At 50.4% G+C, this 26,368-nt stretch overlaps 3 protein-coding genes across 14 annotated transcripts in view; 2 read left to right on the top strand and 1 right to left on the bottom strand.

Annotated features, from left to right (window-relative positions):
- The first annotated feature begins 645 nt into the window (after positions 1-645).
- CARD9 (caspase recruitment domain family member 9) lies at positions 646-11,609 on the top strand. 8 transcript variants are annotated; one of them, XM_075772465.1, is made up of 13 exons: positions 646-1,017; positions 2,891-3,105; positions 4,218-4,355; positions 4,780-5,105; positions 5,530-5,709; positions 5,907-6,059; positions 6,500-6,667; positions 6,790-6,981; positions 7,544-7,585; positions 8,206-8,251; positions 9,538-9,608; positions 10,351-10,445; positions 11,279-11,609. In XM_075772465.1, coding segments are annotated over exons 2-13 (1,596 nt in total). In that variant the 5' UTR covers positions 646-1,017; positions 2,891-2,921; the 3' UTR covers positions 11,280-11,609. The 8 variants fall into 8 exon arrangements, 7 of the variants coding, with proteins under 7 accessions (XP_075628580.1, XP_075628582.1, XP_075628576.1 ...); XM_075772461.1 differs by having other exon boundaries at positions 647-1,017; positions 10,351-10,433; XM_075772462.1 differs by having other exon boundaries at positions 648-1,017; positions 6,542-6,667; positions 11,267-11,609.
- A 149-nt stretch (positions 11,610-11,758) lies between these two features.
- On the top strand, positions 11,759-13,351 carry DNLZ (DNL-type zinc finger). Of its 2 annotated transcripts, none has more exons than XM_075772473.1 (3): positions 11,759-12,050; positions 12,276-12,415; positions 13,080-13,351. In XM_075772473.1, the coding sequence occupies exons 1-3, from the start codon at positions 11,790-11,792 to the stop codon at positions 13,249-13,251; spliced, it is 573 nt and encodes a 190-aa protein (XP_075628588.1). In that variant the 5' UTR covers positions 11,759-11,789; the 3' UTR covers positions 13,252-13,351. The 2 variants fall into 2 exon arrangements, with proteins under 2 accessions (XP_075628588.1, XP_075628589.1); XM_075772474.1 differs by having other exon boundaries at positions 11,763-11,963.
- Positions 13,352-18,818: 5,467 nt separating this feature from the next.
- The window catches only part of GPSM1 (G protein signaling modulator 1), an 82,468-nt gene continuing 74,918 nt past the window's right edge, over positions 18,819-26,368 (bottom strand). For all 4 annotated transcript variants that reach the window (XM_075772468.1, XM_075772469.1, XM_075772470.1 and 1 more), the window contains 3 exons: positions 24,982-25,141; positions 21,537-21,745; positions 18,819-21,100 (listed from right to left, as the gene is read on the bottom strand). In XM_075772468.1, coding sequence (XP_075628583.1) covers positions 20,912-21,100; positions 21,537-21,745; positions 24,982-25,141 — 558 coding nt within the window. In that variant the 3' untranslated portion in view covers positions 18,819-20,911. The remainder of the gene's footprint in view (positions 21,101-21,536; positions 21,746-24,981; positions 25,142-26,368) is intronic.

Below are 26,368 nucleotides of genomic sequence, written 5' to 3' on the forward strand. Positions count from 1 at the left end.
CACAGGCTTAAAGAATCTCTGAGCATCTCTGCCCCACTCCTAATGATAACACAGAGAAACTCTCCAGAAACTTAGAAAGCAGAACAAAGGGTAGAGTGGGAAGCTAATGGGAAAATGTGTCATGCTGCCATGGTATCGGAGTGTGTGTGTTCTCAAGACTTTTTTAAAACAGACTGTTAGTGAGTTCTTGTTGCAGCTACAGTTCTAGGACTGTGGGGAGGCGGGGAGGCAGTCAAAGGTATGATGTTGATACTTAACATCATCCCAATGCTGCTTGCTGTGCTGCTCCTTTAATGACTGTTAGAGCCACAGCCTGTAATTTAGGAATCGTGGGTTATGTTCCTGGCTTTGCCAAGACTTGACTCCCTTTCCCTCAAAATACTGAGTTGTCATAATTATGCTTGAAGCTTAAGGGCATCCAAAATTAGAGGAATCATTATAGAAATCATCCTTTTCAGCTGAACTCTAAATGAAGAGAGAGTTCTTGCTGCTACCTGCTTTCCTGTAGAAAGATGTTAATAACTGAAAGGCTATTTGAAGACCACCTTCTAACTCTGTGGCTTGTTTTGTCCCCTGAAATCAGCTGGACAGTCCTGTGCCTGTGACCTTCACTCTTTTTAGTCTTTCTGGCCACTACACAAAGAAACTTTCTGGACCCTAGCTGTACTTCAGTGGTACAGATTGGAAAAGAAAAACAGAATGAGTCTAAAACCACTGCATATGTAATGCTGCTGACTTGCAATGTGACTAGCAGTTTTCTCTTCCCCCATCACCCATTCTGGCTTCCCCTTTTTTTAATCTTTTTTTTTTTCCTTTCCTTTCCCGTCTCAAAGTATATCCGAGTAGTTTCCCCTTTTCTTTTTTTCTCAAACCAGTTTTGCTCCTGGAATGATCTTTGCTCTAGCCAGAACATAAAGGGAGGCTGCATCCAAGACAAGTTTTCTCAGAGGCAGGACACAGATGAGTATTGCTAGACCAGGAGGGGAAGCAAGGAGACTTTTGACTGCACAGGCTCAGGTTGGTCCATGTAATGCAGAATGGTTTATATTAACAGGGAATTTTTTTCATTATTATTTTACAGCTCTGAAGTAAGGCTGTGGTGTTTATCTACAGGGGAATGCATTTCTTGTAATCTGCTGGGGCTGCTTTGATCTCAGGAACAGCAGAGCATTTTTCTCCATGATAAGTAATGACTAGTTCTATGTCAGTCCAGCTCGTTAAGGTTAACTAACAATGTAATGTGTAACAACTATGTGCTGAAGAAGTTTGGAGTCTTTGTGTTGGAGCAGAAAAACAATGAAGGTTTGAGATGACCTTGAAGAGAGATGCAGTAAGATGTGTGTGAAATCCCAGACCTTCTATAACTGCTGATGGTCAGAACTCTGTTCCACCCTCCTGCCCCCAAACAAGATGACTAAAAACGTGAATACTAAGGTTTCAGCCTTCCTGAGCCACTGGAAATGACAATGGCTACTGCAGTCCGCTCATACATGTGATATCAGCATAGTAATTAATGACTGGGATTTCAGAAGGTACTCGTTATGGAACAGTCTGACCACAAAGGGGCAAAGAAATAAAAATAATGCCAGCTTCTTATTTGAAAGGCAAAGAAACCTGAGTATAGAAGTGTTGGGTTTTCTGCATCTCTTTACCTGCACACTCCCAGGCTGAGACGTAGTAGTTTTTCTGCCCCTGTGGTTAATAGCAGGCTCTCGTTGGGAAGCAGGTAACTCGTAACCTCAGAGTACAGCTGCTGCGGGGGGACACTGCAGCAAGCTCCTACCAAACACATACACAGAAGCACTCATCACCAGGAATGCTTCCATGGCCTCTCGGTGTGTTTGTGCATTGGTCACGCTGGTGGTGTTTGTGAGTGTAAATTGCTAAAGCTGCTCGGGTGGAATCAGAGGTAGATGTGAGAGGCTGCTGACCTCCTGGCTTCCTGGTGCATGATTTGCACCTCTGTGTTTGCAGTGAAAATCATACGCAGCTGTGTGTTCCCCTTCTGTGCACATAAAGTACAGCATGCAGAAAAACAGCTTTTGTATGATTACAGCTGAACGCTGTTAAGGCTATTGCTGTTGGGGGTTTTCACAGAGCCTTTTGTGTGGTGTTAGATTTAGTGACTGTGTGGTCAGACAGAATACAGGGATCTCAAATGCTGGGAGATAGAGAAGGAAGAGTGTGAACTGATTGTAAAGCAGATGCAACCGCTAATTTGGAAAGCTTTAAAGATGTTTGCACTTCTTCAGAGGATGCTTAGGTTCATCAGAAAGTTGCAATTTGCCATCAGCTTATCCTGTGTTGTGTTCCACCCTTTTTGTATTGTTTATGGGGATTAAAGATTTAATTCTAATCATAGCTGAGCATCTGGAGAACCCATGGTGAAGTCAGTGAGATCTGGCAGCGCTTTCTTGGGGTAAGTTGTTGGGAATCTAAAGTTAGTTGGATTTTCCTCTGTTCATGGAGCTTTCTCTGACTTGCCTGTCGCCAGTGGACCTGTTGCTAAATAGTTTCACTTTCCTCTCCCAGTGAGATCTGTGAGATGTTCAGCTGGTTGGAGGGAGATCATCAAGCTTTGGTGACTTTTGTTTTCTCAGAATTTCACACTAGCTCTCCTTCACATGTGTGTCAGCAGCATTGGTGCTAGCCTCGCAGCTGCTGGTATCTCCTATCTGGTACCACAGTGTTCTTTCAGGTGTGACTTAGTATATCACTGTGTTCTGCAGGTGATTTGGAAGCACTGAGATAAAGACCACATGGGAGATGTGTTCCTGTATCTCAAAGACACTTTTCCATTCTCAGTCTGTTAACATACTTGGTTTCACCACCACCCCACTACTCTAGGAGGTTTAGAGTCTGCTTGTTTGTTTTCTGGTTTTTTTCCAAGACAGGACAACGCTGCTCACTAATACTTCAACATGTTGGAAGAAGATAGTGATGAAACATGTTGGAATAACCTGGAGAACTTCCGGGTGAAGCTGATCTCTGTGATAGATCCTTCCCGTATAACACCCTATCTTCGTCAGTGCAAAGTGATCAGCCATGATGATGAGGAACAAGTTCTTAATGACCCCAGCCTGGTCATGCGCAAACGGAAGGCAGGTGGGTTAAGTGCAGCCTTTGGCTCTCTGTATGCTCCCGTGCTCTGTCAGCTCTTGGGAGCAGACTGGAACAGAGTGCTAACGGACTGGGCCTGAAGGAACGCATTGCTTCTAGGTTACCATCTGCCTGTGTTTAGACTCAAGTGTTGTAGGAGCTGCTATGCAGCCCCTTTCCCCAGCACATCATTGTGGGGAGAGGAGGAATGGAGGCAGCTCTATCAATGTGTTCCTGAGCTGTGTAAGGGTAATGGGAGCACAGAGGGGGTGCAGCCTTCTGGTGTTCTGAATCTCTAGATTAGCATAAGGGAGGGAGTTGCTTTGGTTTGACCCATAAGGCTGTTCTTGTGTAACAATTTTGCAGGGGCATATTTCCAAGATTAATTCAGCAGATGTTGTCCCTTGTTCCTATCCTCTGGTGTTTGAGGGAACACTGGCAATACATTAAGTAAATTCTGTTCTATACAGTTCTGTTCTTGTTTCAACCAGAGATAATGACAGAATTCATTATGCTATTAGTACATCTTTTGGATTGGATTAACTCTATTGGTAAATTACTGACAGTCATTGAAAGGTTTTTTTTTTTTTTTCCCGTTTTCCAGATTAGGAAACTGTAGAACACAGAAAAGAAGCCCTCTGGGCTTCATTTGGCACAGAGTATTTCTAGACAAAGTAGGGAACTGAGCTCAAAGTCTTTTTAGTCCAGGCTCTCTTAGGCTTGTCCCTGCTACCTCTCTAGTTATGTGCAGTGTTTTTACACTAGTGGCCCTTTTTCCCACGTTTGCCTCTGGTATTTGGAAGTGGAGGTTTGAGCTGCAGAAACTGTTGTGGTGCTTTGTTTTAGCTTACCTTTTTTGTAATTATCAGCAGGATAACAAAGCTATCTTCCAAGATCTGCTTTTTGCACCCGCTGTAGTAGGAGCTAGATGCAAAGGCTAAGTTTTAATTGTTCCTTCACAGTTAAAATACTTTTGTATAGTTACAGGGTGATTAGCTTAGGATTTGATTCCAGGGACTTTAATCTGCATGTGGAAAAAGTGGAGCAATTTTTTGTTATGTTAGAAATAGGTAAAGAGATAAAAGCAACAGGATATTCTATTCATTTATTTATTTCAGGTGTTCTTCTGGACATTCTTCAGCGAACAGGACACAAGGGCTTTGAGGCGTTTATGGAGAGTCTTGAGCTTTATTACCCACAACTGTATAAGAAAATAACTGGCAAGGATCCCAGCAGGGTTTTCTCCATGATTATAGGTAATGTTTGAGTTTGGGGAAAAAACAGCTCTTCATTTGGCATTGCTGTGCAAATTAAGGGGGTATCACCTCCACTTTTGCCTCTCCCCAGCTTTGATGAGCAGAGTCAGGAGCGTTCCCTGGCTTGCTCCCTGTGTGCTTCAGAAGGGTTCTGGCATCGCAGGCTGGACCTGGGAGGTTGGAGGAGGAAGCAGAAGGATCAATTCTTCCTTCTGCCTGTTCTGTCAGTGACACTGTGGTGTAGAAAGGCACAGAGCAGGGGGAAACAGCAGGGATAACTTGATCACACGTGTCTTCAGGGTTTGCATGCTTGTGCATGGCATGTGACGATCCTGAGCTGCAGTGGCAAGTGGGTGGGAACCTGTGCTGTATGTGTCCGGGGAGCAGGTAGGACAGCGGTGGCTGACGCCTGCCCACTGAACAGACACCGCTGGGGAATCTGGCCTGAGCCAGCTCCTGATGAACGAGATCATGAAGCTGCAGAGCACCGTGCAGGAGGAGCGGCGGAAGGCCCAGGAGCTCACCATGTGGCTCCACACCAAAGAGGACACGATCAGAGAGATGTGGGTGAGGGACAGCCTGCTCCGCAAGCACCAAGAGCGGGCGCAGAAGATGAAGGAGGAAAGGGACAGCCTGGGCAAGGAGCTGCGGAAGTGCAAGGACGAGAACTACAACCTGGCAATGAGCTATGCCAAGCAGAGCGAGGAGAAGAGTGCTGCCCTCATGAAGAACCGGGACCTAATCCTAGAGGTCGGTCACCTTTTTCTTAAGCTTCCTCCTTCTTACCTGATCCCTGGAAGGCTGTGCTGCGTACCAGACTTGTCTTTGCCCGGGATGGTCTGGACCAGTCCAGCATGAGGTTCTGTGCGTGTTCTCTAGCAGGTGGCATGTCTTGGTGGTCCCTAGCTCAGCCCATGTATTACAAGTTGTGCTGTGAAGGATTAAGTCTCCCCCTCGCTCAAGACTGGGCCCTCTCACAAGGGCAGTACAAAAGCAACACGTTGTATCCATTTAGCACACAGGCAGGACTCTGGTCCTCAGAGCACCAAACATCCTGAGGCAAACAAAGCTGGGGAGAAATTTGCCCTGTGTTTGTCTGAGGATGGGAGAGAGAACAGCTTTTGCAGGCCAGAGTTTTCTCCTTGTTACTGATGAGCTTTTAACCTTCTTGTAGATCGATCACTTGAAGCACAGCCTCATGAAGGCTGAGGATGACTGCAAACTAGAGCGTAAACACACGATGAAACTGAAGCATGCCATAGAGCAGCGCCCAAGCCATGAGGTGATGTGGGAGATCCAGCAGGAGAAGGAGTTGCTCCTGGCCAAGAATCAGGAGCTGGAGAACACTCTCCAGGTTGGTAGGGGTGGCTGAATATGGACTCCTGAGAAGCGATTGTTTGTAGCAGCCAGGGCAGCGATGGGGCTGCACTGAAGATTGTGTGGGTCAGCTGTGGCCTTGTTCTCCCAAGTCAAATAGAGCACTTAGGACTGTGGGGAGAAAGTTGATATGGAGTTTGATGGTTGCTGTATCTCACTTTTTTCTTTGTCCAGCAGGTTGCCAGGGAACAGAATTTGGAGAAGAGGCTCTCCAAGGAGACCCTGGAGAATGACTGTAGCCAGATACTAGAAGAACGCCGGGAGCTGATGAACACCATTTACAGCCTTCGCAAGGAGCTACGGCAAGCCGAGGTCCTCCAAGACAAAGTACGTGATGCAGTGCAAATTCCTGCTGAGGGTCCGTGGGTAAGGGGCAGATGAAGCACCTGCGATGTCTTGCCTGTGGAGCAGAGGAGCTGCTCAGCAGCAATCCCTTGCTGCTCCTCTCTAATGTCTGTGTTTTAGCGTGCCTTTTTTCAACAAACTATTATTTTAGCATTCTGTGTCTATGGCGTTAACTGTTACCTGTTAATGCTTGTGTTAATTAACAGTCCCTGCCTCAGCCTGGAGGGTAATGGGAGCTTTTATCATGACTGACAGCTTGGGTATATGTAAATCCATCATGTTAGCAGTCATCCTAGTCATGTTGTCCAACCTTCTGATCGGCCTTGCTCCAGCTGGACAGCCTGGCTGAACTCTGATGTTGCACGGAGGTCCAGCCATAGCAATCTGTGGAATGGAGCAGAAATGGTGAGAGTCTGGCTCAGGCTCTGCCCCCAACCAGGGTGCTTTTGACCTTGTCTCAACAGTATGCAGAGGAAAAAGAGATGCTTGAACTACAGTGCACATCTCTGAGGAAGGACTCCCAGATGTATAAAAAACGGATTGAAGCTGTCTTGCAGCAGATGGAAGAAGTGGCTTCAGAAAGAGACCAGGTGATAAAACATTCCTCTTGGAGCTGCTGCTAAGCCCTGCTTTGCTGCCTGAAATGGGCAGATCCTGTAACCCTGAATGTACTGTTGTGTGACATGCCGTGACGTGTTGTCCCTTGTGCCAGGCACTCCTGACCCGAGAACAGTTCTACGCGCAGTATTCCAAGAACCTGGTTGAGAGGGACGCTTACCGCAAGCAGATTCGGGAGCTGGGGGAGCGATGTGATGAAATGCAACTGCAGCTCTTCCAGAAGGAGAGTCAGTTACTGGCTACTGAAGCCAAGCTGAAAAGGTTGCAACTGGAGCTCCCCACGCCAGTACGTCTGTGGGGTTGTGTGATGGGTTGGAAAGCCGAGTTCAGGGCCAGAGTGTAGGTCTTCCAAGGCCTTTGCACCTAACCAGTCCGAGTTCAGCGGGCAGCGGCCAGCTGCTTGGGTATCCCTGTCCATGGAAATGCTGAGTTCAGAAAAATGAAAGGTGTGGTGGTTCCTTTTACCTCACTCTGGTTCCAGACATGGATAAGCTGGACTGATGCAAGCTGAGGCCTTCTGAGTTTGTATTTGGAGCGTGTCCAAAGATGATGAGGGGATCCACAGCCACCAAAGAGTGAACTCTATTTAGAGACTGTGTACGAGCCATTTCGATGAAATTGGGAGCAGGGTGTAAGGGTGCTAAAGTTTCTGAAACTAAGTTAGATACACAGGGACTTTTAATTAGTATGGTGTCTTGTGTACTTTCTCCAAGTGGTCAGACAGGAGCGTAGGAGAGAGGAAGTCCTCACTTCTCTGTTTTCTGGAGCTTTCAGTCTCCTGTGTTTTCCCTTCCTGCCACTTCCTTGCTTATGAGGAATGATTAATTCATACTGCTTTTTTTTTTCAGACCTCTGACCTGGATGATACCTCCTCCAGAGATTCCCAGGAAGTGAGTAGGGTGCCTCGTTTACCTGTTACTTTCTTCTGGGATGGTTTTGAATTTCTCACTTGTGCTCATTTCCCTAAGTAACAGCAGTTTTCAACCCATGGCTCAGGCTCATTGCAGTGATACCAAAAAGTACAGAGGCAGCAAAACAGACCAGTGACAGAATCTCCCCATGTTCTGAGATTTCCAAGTGTAGGATGCAGTTATGGTGTTAGCCAGCAACATTTATTGAGTCTAAGCAAATGAGGGGAATTGAATTATTGAGTTGCTTCTAATTGTCTCTCTTGTGAGAGAAAAGGCAAAAGTAAGTCTTACCTCGGGGACATCTGTAGTAAAGAGTTTTCACTTAGTTTGTAACTTCAGTGTGAAAGTGATTATACTTGTGGCCTACAATGTGACAAATGAAGCCAAAGGAACTCGATATATTCATGGAGGAGAAATCCATGAGTAGATCTGTAACTTGTGGCTTAGAAAGTCTCCTGTTGTGCTGATAGCAAGATGCACTAGGGAAAGATGGGTTCTACGCATGTCCTGTTTCTTATATTCCTCCATCTGTCCCTAGCTACTGTGTGAGACAGAATATGGGGCAGTTCTCATGTTCTTGCTTTGTTTCTGTCCTATAGCTTACTCTTCATGGTCATCTAGATGAAGATACACAACCGACTAAAAGTAAGGCTTTTCTTGGGAAAACGTAGAGTAGAATTGAGAGGATAGTCCAGTGTTTCAAAGGGACAGGAAAAGACATTCCTGGGGTTTATTTTTAGTGAAGAACAGGTATTCTGACTGGGGACTCAGTTTGAGAGAGATGCTTCTCAGTGGGGTGTGCTTGGCACTCTGAGTAAGACCTCCTTCAGATGACTCGGAACAGGTACCCATAAATCAAGGCATTCTGCCATACCACCATCTGCCTCACCTATAAAAGGGAGAACACGTCCCAAGATGCTGGCAACAGCAAATGTTTGTAAAGCTTTTTTTGAGAGAAAAGACTCCACAGGCTGTCATGGTCTCTGAAGGGGTCTTTCAGATAGCTGTATGACCTGGGAAAAGTGGCATCATTGGACCTTCCTGGGACCTCAAGTCCTTTTTTTTGAGGTAATCTGTCTACTGAATTTGTCCAGGAACAATCACCTGGTGCCTTTGAGAAATAGCTCCTGGGTGCTTTTTTCCCTCCCTCCTCTTGCATTTGTGGCAGAGCTAAGAAAGAACAAACATCCTTCCACTTCAGCTGGACCATGTGGCTTTCTCCAGGGATTTTTTCCTCCCCTCTTCCCTTTTATGTTGCAAGCTATTTTCACAAAAGCAGAACCATGTAGTTAACGCTGTCGCTAGTTCTGTTTCTGTGGCATCCCCAGTGGAAATGACTCAGCAGTGTGGAAGGGAATTAATAGACTCCTCTAAGAACGTGAAAATCTCTTTCAAAACATGCTGAGAAAGGAAGGAAACTAGCACAGCAGAAGAAATTTTCTGGTGTGATCTCCTGAAAGATCTAAACGATCTTTTCATTCATTGAGATGGGAGATTTTTCACCCTGATCCAAAAAGCCTTTTATTATTCTTCCTCGCTCTGTTCACAAACATGTATCGCAATACCTGATCACCATATAAGGAGTTTCATTAAAATATGGTCTGAATGTGAAGTGCCTTGATATGCGTAACTTAGTTGTTAGGCAACAGGGACAGAAATGAGAAAGCTGCTGTCCCTTCCTGAGCCTGATGGGGAACTCCATCACCCTAAGGAAGATTCAGGGTTCAAGTAAAATGAGAAGTGACTCGTGCATCAATCACAGGACTGAATTCTGAATGTTTTGAGATTTGGTTTCAGTTCTGCTGTTGATTCTGCGTAGTGCTGGGCAGCAGTTACGTTGCAGCTGTTGCTGTTTGATGAGCTGGTGAAGGGAGAAGTTACTTCGCAATGGCAACTGTGACTAAAGCTGTGATTTTTTTCCCTTCTCTTAGAAGACTGCCCTGAAGGACAAAACCAGCAATTTACCACTCGAGAGAGCAGTCTGCCTCCAAAGTCACCAAGTGTAAGAGAATCTTTGTGGGCTCTTCTTTACTACAACTGGGGTTTGTGATCTTTAATGTTTTTGTTAATGATGGATTTACTACCAGGTTTGAGAAGCATGTAAGCAGCAACTGCTTTTCCAAAATCTGAGCACTTTGTGCAAAATTCACCCTCCAGAAAGGGTGGGCTCTGTGCTGCAGAACAATTATGGTGGTTATTTCTCCATCTGTGCCTAGAAATTTCTTCTAACTACTCTCTGGCCTTCATCTCTGGGAATGGATGTTTTCTAGTTTAATTGTCTGCAGTATTACTGTTGGTATAGGAAACAGAATCCCAAATTTACAAACGGGAGAGAATAAAGATGGTAAAACTATGTGAAACAGATGTATGACTATCCTGCACACAAAATAGTGGACAACCCAGAAACAAACGTGCTGTACTTCATTCTGCAGGCCCAAGAAGGTGCAGGAAGCTAGCTGTACGCAGTGGACTCTTTCCTGGAGGAGGGGTTTGGTAGTGAACATTTGAAGACATAGGCTTCCATTTTTTTCTCCCTTTTTTTTATATGTAAAATGATTCATTGCACAAACAAGTTGGAGAGGAGAAATGACCAAGCTTATCTGGGTGGTGTGCAGCCTTTTACCCTGCAGAGGCCAGATGCAGTACATCAGCCACCTTTGCAGAGCAGGTTTGCGCTACCTGGTGCTGACATTTATCTGATCTTCACAGGAATCCAGTTCATATTTGTTTGCATTTTTTTCCAGTTCAAGGAGTGTAGCTTAGCCAACGAGGAACTGGCAGAAAAAGAGCGGAAGAGGATGAAGGACTGCTTTGAGCGTTACCGAAGGTCTGGACTTTAGTAAGCAGGACTAATTTAGACATATCTGTGTGACTTAACTCATTAGCTGCTTGTATTTCCTCTTTCCTGTCCAGCCCCTGTCCTAAGCTTGATTCATGGAGGGCATAAGTTCATTACAGATCTTATCCTCAGAGTCTCATGGTTCTAGCTGAACTGGTTGAGACTCCTGCCTTAGTACCAGAGGTAGCCGAGGTAGCAATGATCACGTCTGCTCCAGACCATGCAGGTGGTTCCACAGCAGGGAGTTGGAGGGTGCTCCAAAGAATTGCTAGTTCATTAAACTTGATAGATTTCTCCCATGTGAGTGAAATCTGTCTGACATTCACTGTCCATCTGACATACTGGTGACATTCAAGACCAAGCTCCCATGACTGAATGGGACAGGTTTCCACCCTCTGTCGACTTCAACCGTTCTTGTTTGAAGGCCCGTTCTTCAAACATCCGGTGTCTTCACTGGTCGCTGCCTTTATGGAGCATGAGACTGATCTCAGTTCTAGCATTAGGTAGAAGTGCTCCTCATGGCACTGTAAATGACTCCTCTAATAAAAATAGTGCTGTCAGCAGTCAAAGAAAGGACTTTGGGCAGCATTTCTTGGCACCTTCAACTGAATGTTGACAATACACTACACTTCAGGAAATACAAGAATGTCTTTGTCAATTTAGATGAGTTCCCTTTGCTTGCTACCAGTCACAGCTTTATCTTGTGTGAGCTCACTAAAAGCTAAGTGGATTGATACATCTTGAACCTCCCCAGTGAACTCCCCAAAGCATTCAAATGCAACTTGTTTGCAGAAAACATCTTCTAAAAATGAAACGTCTAGTCTTGTTTTCAGAAAAAGAGCACTGCGCAGGGCACCGAAGGACCGGCACCACGAGGCCGACTGGGAGAACACCACCGGCAGCGACAACACCGACACCGAAGGCTCCTGAGAGCAGGAGCCAACCTGCGAGGGAGACACCAGCCTGGCCGGAGGGGCGGTGCTCTCCGTACTGTTTTTCTCTCGATGGACTAGTTGGAGTTTAAAACCATCTCACAAACATTTATGAGAAGTTGATGTTTGTAACGGGACAGTGTTTTTTAGCTCTGCTGTCCCCTTGTCCGTCTCTCTCTTAGAACGGCAGTGCTGTGAAAGGCGTGCGGTGCACAAATAAACAGATTAAATATTTACAGCCCCAGGCTGGGCCCCTCTCCTGCAGGCAGCTGGAGCCTGGTCCCCGAGGGCCGGCACTGCCGCTCGGTTCCCGGCCGGGCCCACCTCCGGCGGCGGAGCCGGCCTCCGCCCGCACCCGACATGGCCGCCGCCGCCTCAGCGCCCGCCCCCTCCGTGCGCCTGCGCCAGCGCCATGCAGCGCGCGGCGCGGGCGTTGGTCGGGGTCGTGCTCCGCGCCCCGCCGCCATGGCGGCCCCGCCGCCCCCCGCCCGTCCCCCCGCTCGTCCCCCCGCTCCGCCCGGCCTGCAGCGCCGCCGCCCCGGGGCAGCCGCGGGCCACGCACTACCGCCTGGTGTACACCTGCAAGGTGGGCCGGGGCGGCGGGGACGGGCCGGGAGGACGCTGCCGGGGCGGCGTGTGGGGGCCGGGGCGGCGCCGGGCGCTGCGGGCTGAGGTAAAGGGCTCTGCCCAGAGAGAGGTGCTCTGCCCGGGGGGCGGCGGGTGGGGTCCGGTCCGTGGAGAGCTACACGGCATCGTAAGGTGATCAGGCCGCCTTGCAATAGTTAAGAGATGAAGGAGGGGGAAAAGAAACCTCTTAGGTAAATAAAATGTTTTTGTCCTAAAAGTTCCAGAAACTGGAGTTACTGTGGTTATAAAATCCATTTTGTTTGCTTTGTAGGTCTGCCAGACCCGATCAGCAAAAACGATTTCCAAGTTAGCTTACCATAACGGGGTGGTGATAGTGAAGTGTCCCGGCTGCGGGAATCACCACGTCATGGCCGATAACCTGGGCTGGTTTTCAGATCTGCAAGGCAAGAGGTAGGTGTGCCAGCAGCGCGCTCCTTCGGCGAGGGAAGGACTGCTGAGTTGTAACTGCATCCTCCTGAGCCGCTACGTTATTTCTTTCACGTTTTTAAAATGTGGTTCAGAGAAAAACAGGGCTTTTGTGGGTATAATTCTATTTTATCCAGTTTCTTAAAGCACACAAACTGAGTTTTATAACCTGCTGTAATTTGACTGTCGCTACCTAGGATCCAAATAAATGGTGTAAAGCTGCAACAGAAGCTGCGTGATACGCAGGCATCCTTGCTGCCAGCAGGTGAATTACTGCGTGTGGGGTTCTTCTGTTTTCCCTCAGGCTTTATCAAATCACTACCAGGTTTCCCGGGCTAAGCTTTTCAAGTATGTAGGTTTATCTGCTGCTGAATTTCAATGATTTCTACCTCCCTGAGATCCCTTTAAAAGTTTCTGTTCAGCTCTAATTGCTAAATTATTGATCCTATTGGATGAAAATAGTTCTAGAAGGTTTGGATGGTTTTATCTGCTTCCCAGACTCTTTATGGAGAAACACCACAGTAATGCTCACGCGTGATTTACTGAGTAGTGTTAATCCTGAGAGCAAAGCATGCAAGAGCGAGCCTGTGCTTGACTTAGGTCCAGCCTTTGCCGTGGTGTCACTGTTGGTTTTCAAATTGCTGTTAAGGAATATCGAGGAAATCCTGGCAGCCAAAGGGGAGAAGGTGAGACGTGTGGCTGGTGAGGAAGCCTTGGAACTGCTGCTGGAAGGCTCGGCAGATACCGGGTCTCAAGGTCAGCTCACGGAGGGAGAAAGTGGGGAAGCCCCCCCAGAGACTGGCGGCAAGGGACAGACCTGACAAATGGGATTTGCGTTATTGGCAAGAGACTATTAACCTTTGTTCCCTGATTTCGATGGGAAATTTCTGCATTTAAAATAAACTCGGGCATTGGTCTTTCTCTGTTGTGTTTCTTTGTCTTGCATAGCTCTGCCTTTGCTCAAGCTAATGTTTTTGGAGACAGAACATGAATGTTTTTCCTGGTACTTGTTTTGCTGACTTCTAGGCAAGTCTCAGTGCTTCAGCAGTGTCCAGAGCCCTGCTTTGTTCTCTGCTGAGAAGGGAGCAGTAATTCTTGGTCTGTGTGCTTTGGCCTAGGAGGTGCAGCTGTAGCTGGAGGCTTTAGCGATGTGCCTGGCCCAGGTGTAGCATGGCAGCAGCTGGTTGCAGAGCTGGTGGAGGTGTGTTCCATGGCAGAGCAGAAGAGGCAGTTGACACCTGAGGAGATGGGCCCTGACCGCCTGTGCGTTTGCAAAGCCAAAGGGCTCCGCAGGAGGGTCAGATCACTCGCTCTTGCTGCAGTCATGTGCTGCTTTTTTTTTCCCCCTTGCCATCTGCCAGAGTTTCGCTTCTGTGCCCCTGGCGTCAGGGCTGAAAGTCTGATGTATTTGTGGGTTACGGCGTGAGCCGCCCTGTGGGAACATCAGCCCCCACGCTCGGGAATTCCACTCAGGGCGATGGGGTTATGCAACTTCCTTGCTGGTGAGGGGGAGGATGGGTGTGAAGGCAAAATTAATGTTTGTGAAGCTTGTTGGAGATCAGTAGAGTACCTAGCTGTCTTAGAGTTACTTGACAGATATTGAGGTGCTTATTAATGCTATTGCTGCATGCTAAGTTCAAGTAGAAGAAAAAATAATAATTTAATAAATGAAAAATGTAGGTGTTTACCAGCATATAACACTCAGGTAGTGATGAATAAGGCAGTGAGGTGATCATATTGCATTTTGTTAGGGCTTACTTCCTCTGCCTGCATGAAAGTTTAACTTCTCTTAAGGTCCATTAGCGTGAACTACAGTGAATTATCTGCTTTGTCAGGGTTTTAAACTTGCAATCAAAGAATGATTCAGGTTGGAAGAGACCTCTGGAGGTTTCTAGTCCAACCCCTTTGTTCAGAGGAGGATGCTCAGGGTTTTGTCTTGAGTATCTCTGTAGATGGAGGTCCCACAACCTCTTTGGACCCCTGTTCTGGTGTTTGACCAATCACATACTGAAAAAAACCCAACACCTAACTGAAATTTCCTGCATTTCAGTTGCACCCATTGCCTTTTTTCCAAACACTGTGCACTTTTGAGTGGAGCCTGTCTCTGTTCTGTACACCCTCTCATTATCAAGCTATAGAAAGCAGTAAAATCCCTCTTAGCCTTTGTGTCTTCATGCTGAACAAACCAAGTTCTTAGTCAAGCTTGTCTAAGTGCTCGTGGTCCTTAATCAGCCAAGTATTCAGTGAGGGCATTGCATGTATTAAGGAGTATTAATGAGTTTACTTAATTCATCTGAAGTGTTCATAGTAATTTTATACATGTTGCATTATAAGCATGGCTGACGGCCACAGGAAAGCAGTCACGTTTTCCTGTTGGTATGTAAGTTCAGAGTGATGAAACAGTGTTGAGGGACAGGAACTTCATCCGGCTTGTGCGTGTACAGATCCTAGTGAAATACAGCTCTCTCCGAAACAACTAGATGCTGGAGTGATCCATGCGTTCATCAAAAAGAGGAGTCTTGCATCTTGGAACACTGCTGTGTGCTCACCCTGTTGAGAGTTGCACTCAGTATTAGCACTCTGCTGGAAGAGTGGTTATTTTATTACCTTTTACCTGAAAATCAGCATTCTGCTTCCATTGTGCTAATGCCTCTGATGGGGTGGAACAGAGAGGCTGTTGCAGGATCCATGTTGCCTTGGAAACAGTTGATTTACAGCCTGACTTTTTTATGCTGTTTTCCTTACCTTTCTTACCTGTTACTGTCCCCCAGCTACAGGAAGGTGGTGCTAGTTTTTGCTGTATCACAGTAAAAGCTGTAGCAAAGTCTGTCCATGTTGGATGTTACTAGATTTTAGTTTTTCCTCAGCCTGGTGTTCTCTGGCGCTAGGGGCTGTCTTGAGGCAGGACAGAGCGCTGTCCCTGTGCCTGGGGGCTTGCAGCCAGGTGCTGGCCTGCTGCTGCCTTCTGCAGCACCCAGATCTGAATATGGAGGGTGGCGTATTGTGCTGCTGCTCTGAAGGTTCAGGCCAACATCATGGAAATGGCCTCAGGTTGTGCCAGGGGAGGTTTAGATGGGGTGTTGGGAAAAATTTTATCACTGAAGGGGGTGTCAAGCACTGGAACAGGCTGCCCAAGGAAGTGGTGGAGTCCAACCTAAATGATTCTATGAAAACAGGAGGCAACAGGTGATGTGGAGAGGGCAGATCTTCAGGGTGAGGTGCAGAGAGCTCACTGCTCACCATTGCCTGTGAAAGGTCTGCAGCAGGCAGGCTGTGTGTGGTGTGCAGCCCCCAGGGACTCAGCACCCAGCACCGAGGCTGCAGTACTGCAGCAGTGCAGGATAGTGGTGCTTCTCATGACAAAACATCCTGGGGCTTTCAGCTGGAAGGGGAAAGAGTCACAGTTATGTGAATGCATTTGCATATAATACCAAAGGTTTTGCTCCTAATAGATTGCAGGTAAAAAAGGAATTTTGTGCTCCCTTTTGAAGCAGGTTTTTCTGAAAAAAAGTTGTGTCACAGGGAAGTGTGTCTGTTCTTGAAAGAGGACACAGGTGAGCACGCTTTGTCTAGGAGGAGCCCAGCAGACCTTGCTTTAAGCCAAAGACGAGGGACCGGGGAGAAGAGAAGCAGCCTTTCTCCTTGACTGGAGTAGATGGAGGAATCTGCCAAGATGGGAAACAAGTGACACAAAGGCCGGGCACAGCAGAGGAGAGTGAGTGAAGGTACAGCCGACCGGGGTAAGTCTTTGTGGCACAGAGGAGAGGTGGTGATTTCAAGTAGCCTTCACAGGATGGGCGGCAAACATAAAGCCCTTTGCATGTTCCTTGAAGCATTTCACTGTGGCTGTTAAGGGAGGGATTCTCATCCTGAATCCTGTTCCACGAGGGCTTTTCTGCAAAATGGCGCTTTGACTCTTGTTTTCTGCCTCTTTGAACAAATCTTCCTTTTGTAGTTCAGCCGCATTCCAGCATTAATCGGGCCAGTGTGGTACTGGGTTACTGGCATTCTGTCTCTTGCTCAGCGGGCAGGCAGTGGTGTTTGAAGCTGGTCGGGGTGGGGGCTTGGTGGGGCTGGGAAGCGAGCAGTGATGGGACCTGCTGACAGGGGGCCTTTGCGCAGCCCAAAGCAAGAGGGAAGCTGGGGGGGGGGAGGTGCAGAGGCTCGTTTGTTGGGGCTACCAGACATAACCCTCTGCTGCTTTTTTGCTACTGGTGTGCATGAATGTGGTGAGTGCACTGCATGGGACTGTGCCTTCTGCTGCCTTAACGTAGAGATGGCAGTTCTAAACCCTGCCACGCCTGGGGGGGTTGGACAGGAGCTGCTTGGGAGCCACTCCGGGGGATTTGCCTGCCTCACTGAAGCGGCGACTGGGCAGGTATGTTTCTTCTCCTGCAGCATCAGCGCAGGCAGTGAGGAGGGGCACTGGGGCTGCGAAATGAATCACCCCTTATTTGTGCTGCTTGCACAGGATCTAACGTAGGTGGGTTCTGGACCACCAGGTCCTACAGTAGTGTCGGCAGGGAGGCACAGCAAGGGTAAGCGAGCCCTCTGCTCCAAACCCTGTGTGCATGTCTGCCCTGTGTCCCTGGGTTGGGATAGTCAGTGCGGGGATGGCTCCGCGTTACTGCAAAGCTGTGCAGGAATTCACTCAGCCCAGAGCTGTGTCCTGGGCTAGTGGGCTCCTAGGAGCTTGCGCGGGGGAGCTGCTGAAAGCTGTGTAGCTCCAGCCTGAAATTTACAGTGCCTGGGTGCCCAGGGCCAGTGATTCCCTTCCTGCAGGCTGAGCGCCTCTCCAGCCAAATGAAGATGAATGATGGCTGGAACAGTAACAGCACGAGGCTCTGAGCAGGGGCTGAGTTAAGTGCCGAGACTCAGCCCTGACGTGACTTGGCAGATGAGCAATACAATAACCCCCGTGGGCCTGACATCAGCCCTGGCTCACAAGTGCCTCTTGGGGCACATGTACAGCTGAGCGGGGCAGATCAGTATCTTGTGTTTCTGCTGGATTTTAGCGGTCTGCTTCACCTCCAGCCCTGCAGAGGGGACAGCACCCTGCACTGTAGTAACTTGCACTTCACAGCTGCTGCAGCAGCCCTCTGCAATCCAAAGCCAACCAGTGAGTCGCTCAGCATTAGCACTGCACAGGCCCCAGCAATCCCCTGTCTCCCCGGTGGGTGTCAGCACCCGAGAGCTCTTCCCTACTTGGGACTGAGCACTGCTGGTTGGGGTGGCTTGGCACAGCGGGAGAGGGAAGGGCTGGCCTTGGACACAGGCACGCTGTGTCTCTGCTGCTGTAGGGTACAGCAGAGCAGCAACCACTGCAGGCTGTGAGCTGCTCTGGCAAGTCAGTTGAAGCCATTGCCTCTGTTTCATAGATGCTCTGAGACAGATCATTTACTGGAGAGCATGTGCTCCCTTCCCCAGCTGCTAAGGACAGAGAGAGAGACCACAGGTGAGACCTATCACCTACAGGGATTTCACTTGTCCCTGGGAATCTAAACTGTTATCCTTTGTGTACCTGGGGGCATGTTCTGTCTGCAAGTCACACACAGAGACTTCTACCACAGAGCTTCTTGTGTCCAGGCACTGAGAGGTGTGAGAATGCCTGATGAGAATGAGCTGGTGGCTCTTCATTAATCTTTGATCAGGACTGGCAGTGGCCAGCACAAGTTAGCCAGGCGTGGGAAGACCAGCTGTGACTTGGCTTTATCCTCACAGGGCTCAGGGTCCAAAGTCTGCTGCTCTCAGGCCCACTTTCTAGCAAAGTCTAATGGCTTGCTCACGCCTGCTGCGTTGGAATGAGCTAGCACTGCTGCCCGCTGCTTTGTGAGTATCTTCACTCAGGGTTGATGCCAGGGCTTTGCGCAGCACTCACTGCCCTTTTCCTCTGGTAGCTGCTGCCGGGGAAACAAGATGCAGCTTTTCAGGCCAGGCGCTGAGAAGGCACCAAGATGGGGCTGAGCCAGAGCCCCCAGGCAGGGCCTGAAAGGAAAGGCTCGGCCATGTTCCTAGAGACGTCCAAGCTGACTGAGAAAAGCTGGTCTTTTCTCAGCCACCACAGGGCTGTTTGTGTGCCCTGTCGTCCTGGGCACTCGTGGGCAGGGTGCTAAGGGCTTTGTGCCTCCCTCTGCAGCTGCGCAGTCAGGGAGCTGCTGTGCATTTAAGGCAGGCAGAGCTGGGCGTGGTGGCTGCTGCCTAAGAGACCTGTGTGCTCTTAAGGTAAAGGAGGTGTAGGTGGGTGCATACACCCTTAACACTAACAGGTACTGATACTTGCCACAAGAGACCAGCCCTCAACACAAACCCCATTCCAAAGGGCCAGCATTAGCCCTGCTGTCAGCAAAGCAGGCAGGCTGGCCAAGAAATAATGGAAATGAATTGTCACTGAAGCTTAGACACAAATATTTATTAAGCACAACCCTCCCCTTCCCCTTGAGCTGTATTCATTTCTAATATATTAATTCATTTGGCAGATTATTTTTTAGAAAAAAAAGTACCTGTGGGTTGGAAATTCCCCATTAAAATGACATTAGCAAATGCACATGTAAAAAATAAATAAGCTCATACATTCAAGTATATGGCAAATAATTAACACCTCTGAAAGCTTAATGGTCAGATTCCAGTTCACCACCTGGCTGAGAGCTGCACAGGCCTGAGCCTGCAGCTGGTCAAGTCATCTTCACCTCTAATGTTCTCCTCCTCTGTACAAACACAAGCTGGGTTGGTAGGTCAGTGGCTGGGCAGGTCCTCTCCCTTCTCCAGAGCTCTGACCAGCCCCAGGAAGGAGGCCAGGCCTTGGCCAAGCAGTCCCTGCAGCAGTGTGGCAGGTGAGTGCTCCCTGGTAGCAGGTAAAATGCAGCTACCCCTCCACATGGTCAGTGCAGGCAGGTTAAATGCCCAATGAGCAGCATCACTGGTCTAAAAAAATCTTACTGCTGGTTGGAAATGTTTCCATCAAATGCATTTCAAATAGAAAGTGCTGATTTGTTCTCTATAGGAACATATCTGCTTTGGCAGAACTCATTACTGCAGTTTCTGAAGTCCAAGATCACCTATCTGGTCAAGCAAAGAAAAAAATAACCTCCTGAAGTTAGAGCTGCGCTCCTTCCTCTCTGGGCTTGCTTTTCCAACTGTTCCAAAAGAGGAAGGAATGAAAGTAAATGTAGACCCTTGCGCTTGTGTGTGGGGTGGAACTGACTTCCCAGCCAACACCCGGTCTGGAGCTCTCGCAGGCTCCGTTTATTGGGGACAGGTTGGGCAAAGCAGGAGTGCCTTGCCAAGAGCAGCTCTGCCGGGGCCTGCAGGGCCAGGAGAGGCTCAGCACTCGCTTTGGGAGAAACAAGGGGAGGGAAGGGCTATGATGCCCGACCACTGTCGGACACAAAAAGGAGGAGAGGATGGTTCTGCTGCTCTCGTGACAAGCCATGGCCAGGAAACTTTGCTGGCTCTTGAAGCGGGTCCTTGCCAAACGCAGGCTTCTGCTTCGGGCACACTCACCTGCACACAGGACAGTCCTGCACCGGACTTCTGGCTCAGCGGCACCAGAAACGATGAGTTGCCCAAGTTTGTCTTGTGCTGATGGGCAGAGAGACTTCCTTCCTCCCTTCCCAGGCACAGGCCCCTGTCTCAGGCTGCAGTTCGGGCTGCACAGCTGGCGGTTGCCTTTTGGGCTTTGTCCCAGGCTGAAGCGGGGCTTTGCTGTTCTCTAGGGGTAACCAAATCCCACTATCGCTCGGGGCAGGCAAGGCTTTGCTCCCGCTCCAGAGGTCCCAGCACAGCCTCTGCACAGGACTGTGGCTGGGGAAGCCGAGGGGTGTCGCAGGGCTCACTGCAGAGTCCTCAGCAAACCTAAAATAAACTTAAAGGTGTGGGGGGCCCATGACTGCAGCTGGGGCAGGGTGAGGGTTGGAAGGACCGGTGTAGCCTCTGACTTGGGCTCATTTCCTCCTGTAGAAAGAACAAAGCTGAGCAAGACGTTCCAGGGAAGGATCCAGAGCAATGTGCGTCACCTTGTGATGCAGGCAAGACAGGAGGACTTCAAACTGGAAAAGGCTCTTCCCTTCCCCAGTTAAATTAATAAAAGTGTTGTGGAAATAAAAGACATCAAGGCTGGAGTAAAGTACCCACTCTGGGCTCCTCCTTTGGCCAACAGCACAAGTTCCTGGATTTTTAGGTGATAAGCAAAGGGGCTGCCAAAGTCGTCATCCCTCGTGCTGTGCCCAGTGTTACAGTGGCCACGTGTCCTAAAAAAACCCTTGTTTAAAAACCATCCCCATCTGCTGGTCCCTCCTGTAACACTGCCTCTGCAGAGCAGCCGGGTGCAACGTGATGGAGGAACAGCTCCCTGCGTCCCTGAGGTGGCTTCTGGGAGAAGTCTGTGGTAGCGCAGGAGCGCTCGGGTTTGAAACCACCTACACTTTTTTCTTTTTAAAAAACAAAATGAAACCAAAACAACCCCCCCAAGCCAAACCCCAGTTCTTAGCTGGAACCAGGCCTCTGCTGCTCCTCTGCTGCCTCCTCCTGGGTAGAGGCCAAATCTACCCGCTGCTCATCCATGCGTTTGGCCTGGACGCGCTGGATGAGGCTGAAGAAATCTTCGTCTGGCATCGTGGGGCCACGGGGAATGGAGTCTGGCGGTGCACAGCGCTGGTCATCTATCCTGGAGGACTGCACGGGGAGGAGAACAGGTGTTAGGACTGGGTACCGATAAGAGAGTCCTGTCCTGGGAGTCAAGGGCGGGGAGCAGCGCCCAAGAGGTGCCCCGAGCACGTGCTCCCATCTGGGGGTGTGGGGCAGCAGGACCAGCAGCGCTGCGCCCTGCTGCAGGCTCCGGTGTAAGGGAAGAGCAGGGACCCAGCCCAGGGCTATATGCCCTGCCTGGAAGGTGGGTTCTTCAGCCACTCTCTCGCCTGCAGAGCGGTGACAAAGTACAGAACAGGGTAAAAAGAATGACCTGGAGGCAAAGACAAGCACCTGCCTGGGTGCCCAGGGCTGTGGGTGGGCCACAGCCCCTCCCAGCAGGACAGGTGGGATCAGGGGGTGGCATTTGCCTGCATGGGAGAAACCAGTTTCCCTGCTCCAGCCCACTCAGCCCTGCCAGTACCTGACACTTCATGAGCATGTTAAAGAACTCGTCCCCGGGCTCCTGGGCGTCCCCCTCCACCCGCAGGTGCCCCAGGTTGTTGTGTGTTATCCGGAGGCCTGGCAGGTTGCCCACGTTGGCACGCTGGTCATCCAGCCGTCTGCTCTGGGAGCTGGCGATGAGATCGAAGAACTCCTCTGTCTGCGGAGATGCCATTAAGGAGGACTGGGCTGCGAGTGGGGAAGAGGAGCACACACGGGTCACAGTGCTGCCTGCTCACACCTGAGCTGCAGCCCTGCTGGCTGCAGAAAGCCCAAATCCTCATCACCAAACTGCTGTTCAACCAACCGCACTCCCGCCAAGGGACGGGGGCTCGCTGTACAGCCAGGCCTGCAGCTGAGCCAAGCAGGACGCTGGCTTCTTGCCTGACTGTCGGCATCTCCTTCTACCCTGCGTGGGGGAGCAGGAACAATCCCAGCGCTGGGAACATAAGTAAGCAAAAACCCACCATCAAAACAAATGTTACGGGGACCAAACCCCACTGCCCCTTCTCGCAACCGATTGCTCCTTTTTCTGAAGGCCGATGCTGTAGCACGGCCCCTGGTACCCACCTCCCAGAAAGGCCCCGGGCTGCGTCCCTGCAGGTGCCCTGCACGAAGGAGCCGGCCTGCACACAGCTCCCAGCCCAGCACCCAACGTCTGAGTGGGACCCTCTGCCTTGCCTTCCCTGTGGGAAGCAGAAAAGCTTTGGTTCAGCAGAGCTGCAGTTTCCATTTCCAGCTGGAGTGCAGCTCCCCCAAGGGCTGTGCACGCTCCCTGGCCAACAAACTTCTGAACTGAACACATCCGATTTACGGGGGGGGCTGTGAAAACAGCACAGCACGCTCCAGCGCATGCCCCCTGCCACGCACACAACAAACCCATCAGGCAGCACAGGGGGAAAGTAGGTGCCTCGGCATGGTAAGGTGCAGAACCTCATGTAGACATCTCCCACTGCTGGACCTCCCACGAGGGGCTCCCTGCTACGTCCTGTGCTTTGGCCAGCTCCTGCAGGACGCTAATGATGCCACCTCAGCCCAACAGATTCAGTGCCCTGACATTAACTGCTGCCTGCGAGCGATCGCTGTTGTTTGCAGCACAACTACCGGCGACTTGCGCTGCTGCTTCCACTCGGGTTTCCACCTTGAGCCAAGAGGCACCGCCGTGCCAGGGCCAGCCTGCGCTTCGCTCGGGGCACAGCGCTGGGCAGACGCCGGCAATTGCAGGTGAGCTTAGAGTTCTCGAGCGCTTGCGTGGCTCGGTAGCGGGCACCTCGCGCAGTCCCGAGGGCTGGGTATAATTCCAGGCAGGTAATCGGCAAAGCCCAGGCCTGGCTAAGCCACTCACCTGGCAGCACATCCTTCCCAGGCCCCCCAGAAGCCCGGCCTTCTTGGGCCAGCTCAAGCAGAGGCACTACAGAGGTAAGCCTGGCAGACGCTCTGGCTGTCACGAGCTGCAGGACCTGCGTCACAGCATGCGTGAGGAAAACACTCGTGGGGTCTGGTTCTTCTCATCACACAGAGCAGAGTGGAGCCAGCCCCGGCTCAGTCTGCTGGGAGGGGGCTGCACAAGCTGGCAGCAGAGGGTCCCAGTCTAGAACCTATACGTATAATCTATACTCTGTAAACCCTTGGGGGGGTATATCCCATCCAGACACCCCACATGCCTGGTGCTTTCTAGCCGTGGGGGTGCAGCACTGGAGGAGCCGTCGGGCCCCGCGCGGCCGTGCACAGGCAGCGACCCCAGCCTGGAAAGCGTCGGCGTCGCGTTGGCACCAGCGAGGGGCTCGCGCAGGGCAGAGCAACAACGGGACAAAGGGAAGATTTTCAGACACCACACACGAGCAGTGCCGGGACCTCGGCAAAGCGAGCGAGTCAGCCCCCAGCCCTGGAAACCCCTCTTGGGCAGTGCTCAGTGGAAAGAGCCTGTTGGCTCCCGGCAGCTGCTGGGCAGTGAAACGCTCCCAAATAACAGACACTGCGCTTGGGACAAAGCAAAAGAAAACGATAAGAAACCTGGCCCCATTGGGGCTGCCATCCCAGTGAGCACAAAGCACTTGAGGAGAGGGTGCCCTGAGCCTCCCGAAACAACATGCTCCTTCTAAAGTCCCAGCTCGTGGAGTTGCAGAAATGCATAAAGAGCTCAGCGCTGATGCAAAGATGAGTTTCTTCCCCTCCAGCTCACAAAGAAACCTTGAAAATAACACGTCTGAAAGGCTCAGAGACGAAACGAGAGCTGAACAGAACGTGTGCCTACTTGTACTTTCTTTATAAAGCTTCATATTTTAAACTCAGTCTCTTAAATTACACAGCTGTTACAGCAAAATGCACTTCTGTATCAGAAATGCATATTTTAAAAAGTGATGCTCATTTCCACCCTATTTTTAGAAGGCAAAACCCTGCTCACCTCACAGCCAACCTGCCTTCCTGCCGCAGCCTGACCTTCTCTGCACTGCTCTGCTCTCGCTGCCGCTTCAGCCCCTGCTCCTGGCACCTGCATCTCTGAGCAGTCCTGTGCTGCGGCTCTTGCCGCACTCCGAGCGATGTCAGGGGTCTCCTCCTCTCCTCTTTGTACTTCATGTTCATTTGGAAACCGATAAACAAATCCCTGAGTTCAAATGAAGTGTTTTGAGCCCTTTGTGATGGTGATTAAGCGTGCAAGCGCGACCTCCACATTTTAGTGCTTCTCTCCAGCTTGGTTTAAACAAAGGACCTCAACACTCTATCATAAAAAAAGACATTGAAACTGAAGTGCAAACACAGACTCGAGCTGCCTTTCCTGTCCCATCTATTTGTCAGACAGCTTCCTCAATTTATCCCTGTTCTTCCTACGGGTGAGCTAGCTGTCTGCCTGTGGGACCTTCCTATTGTTTATCCATCCTTCTGGCTTCCCTGTTCTTACACAGCACCTATCACCACGGCATCCAAGAACTGTACAAAACCCAGAAGTTCTTCCTCCATGGCAACGCGATGAGACAAACTGGCAATACTTGAACTCGCCTGTGAAAACCCACCCCAGCCCTCCGCATGCCCCAGCTCTCCAGGCTCTTACAAGGCTCCCTCAGTAATGACCATCAGCATCTTCCTGGCAGAGGCAGAAGTCCTCGTGCCAACCTCACTGTTCAGGCGGCCAGACCTTCAAAAGATCCGTACTGAATAAATCCAAGTATATTTTGCATTTCTCTTGCTAGTTTACTCTCCAGGCCTTAGTTCATATTCTCCAGCCTTTCCCTCAGCAACCATTAACATAAGAATGTTTCTTTCTTCCTTAAATAATGATGGAGATTGCCAAAGAACTGCTAAGTTCAGAGAGCTGAGGCTTGGGGAAAACATCACAAGGTTCACAGTAAAACCACGACAGCTGGCCACACCATGGGAGCAGCATCACTCCCATAACAACACTGACTTGTAAACGCATCGGTGCTTACATATCCGTTCTTCCAGGGCAGGGACCGGGGTGGCAGCTGCCTCTGCAGCCTCTGATGGGCATTCTTCCAACGGGCAGCGCTGATCATCCATCCGGTTGCTCTGGAACTTGCTCAGCAGGTCAAAGAAGCATTCCTCGTCCGAAGGGGTCCGGTTGATTTTCTGGAAAGACAATAAAACACAGAAGAGTCAGAACGCCCCAAATAACTCCTCGCGTCCAAACGCTCCCTCTGGCAATGCGTCGTGCCCTCTCCTGGTCTGGTCAGAGGCCGGCTCCTGGCTGTGCCCGCAGCTTGCCAAGCCCCGGTGCCTGCCGGAGGTCACTGCTACTTGGTCCCTCTGTCCTCCCGGCTCTGAAATAACCTCTCCCCTTTTTCCACCCTTCAGTGTGGACAATCTTAACACCATCGTTCTCAAGGAGGCCACAGGCAGAGCGTCATGAAGGTCCCCTCTCCCACAGGGACCCCCGAGTGGGAGCAGGGTGAAGAGCTGCTCTGCGACTTGTTCTCCGTGAGACGGGGCACCCATGGAGATCTGCGGCCCCTCCAACAGGTCGCTCGTGCTGTGGCTGACCCCAGAGGCTCCAGGCACTTCTGCAGCCCAAACCAGAGCCAGGCTCCTACCAGCGAGCAGCCTCGCCTCGCGCAGAGCAGCCTCCGTTGCTGCACAGCGTCTCGAGCTCAGAATGAACTGGAGGCTGAAAGGGAAAGAGGGGAGGAAAAGGAGACGGCATTCACCCTGGCACAGCTCCGCGGGGAAGAGGAGCTTCTGGGCTGGCAAAGGGGTGGGCTCAGAGGGATTGTGGTCAGGAGTGCGAGGGACGAGGGGGAACGGTGCAGACGCCCTGCCTGAAGGGTTGTTGTGTGCCCAGCTGAGGCTCAGGCATGCCAGCACTCAGCCGTCCTTTCTAACCAGCTAAATTTAACCTTTGCAGGCCGCTGCCCCCTGCACTCCCAGTGCTTCTTTTCGGCGCTCCCGTGTCCTCAGCACACCACTTGTAACAGTCACCGAGCTGCAAATGACACAAAATTATAGTTTTTCCGGAAAACGGTTCTTGCACAAGAGCCCCAAATAAGCACCTTGCACTAGACAGTGATGTGTTTAAGTCGCACTGCAGAAGGGTTCACGTTCAAGGCAGCCTTTCAAAGGCGCTGAGTTGTGTCCAGTTCAGCGCAGCGAGGGGCTGCGTGCCCTGTGCTGGGAGAGCGAACCCAGAGCCCTGCTCTGGAGCGGCTGGTGCAGTAGGAACAGCAGATCTTTCCAAGGAGCCACTTGGAACAGGATATAAAATTAGACAGCGGTAAGAGGGGCACCTGCCAGGCTCAGGAAGGGTCCCTGCGTGCTGACCTGGTCCCACCAGGTGCTGGAAAAAATACCACGACAGAAACC

This window comes from Balearica regulorum, chromosome 20 (genome assembly GCF_011004875.1).
Source record: "Balearica regulorum gibbericeps isolate bBalReg1 chromosome 20, bBalReg1.pri, whole genome shotgun sequence".
Taxonomy (NCBI): Eukaryota; Metazoa; Chordata; class Aves; order Gruiformes; family Gruidae; genus Balearica; species Balearica regulorum.

Bases quoted from the DNA above. Each gene is read 5' to 3' on its own strand.
- CARD9 (XM_075772461.1), top strand. From the start codon at position 2,922: ATGTTGGAAGAAGATAGTGATGAAACATGTTGGAATAACCTGGAGAAC. The intron at 4,356-4,779 runs GTAATGTTTGAG...CCCACTGAACAG, and splicing joins GGTTTTCTCCATGATTATAG to ACACCGCTGGGGAATCTGGC. The intron at 9,609-10,350 runs GTAAGAGAATCT...ATTTTTTTCCAG, and splicing joins TGCCTCCAAAGTCACCAAGT to TTCAAGGAGTGTAGCTTAGC.
- DNLZ (XM_075772473.1), top strand. From the start codon at position 11,790: ATGCAGCGCGCGGCGCGGGCGTTGGTCGGGGTCGTGCTCCGCGCCCCG. The intron at 12,051-12,275 runs GTAAAGGGCTCT...TTTGCTTTGTAG, and splicing joins GCCGGGCGCTGCGGGCTGAG to GTCTGCCAGACCCGATCAGC. The intron at 12,416-13,079 runs GTAGGTGTGCCA...ATTGCTGTTAAG, and splicing joins TCAGATCTGCAAGGCAAGAG to GAATATCGAGGAAATCCTGG.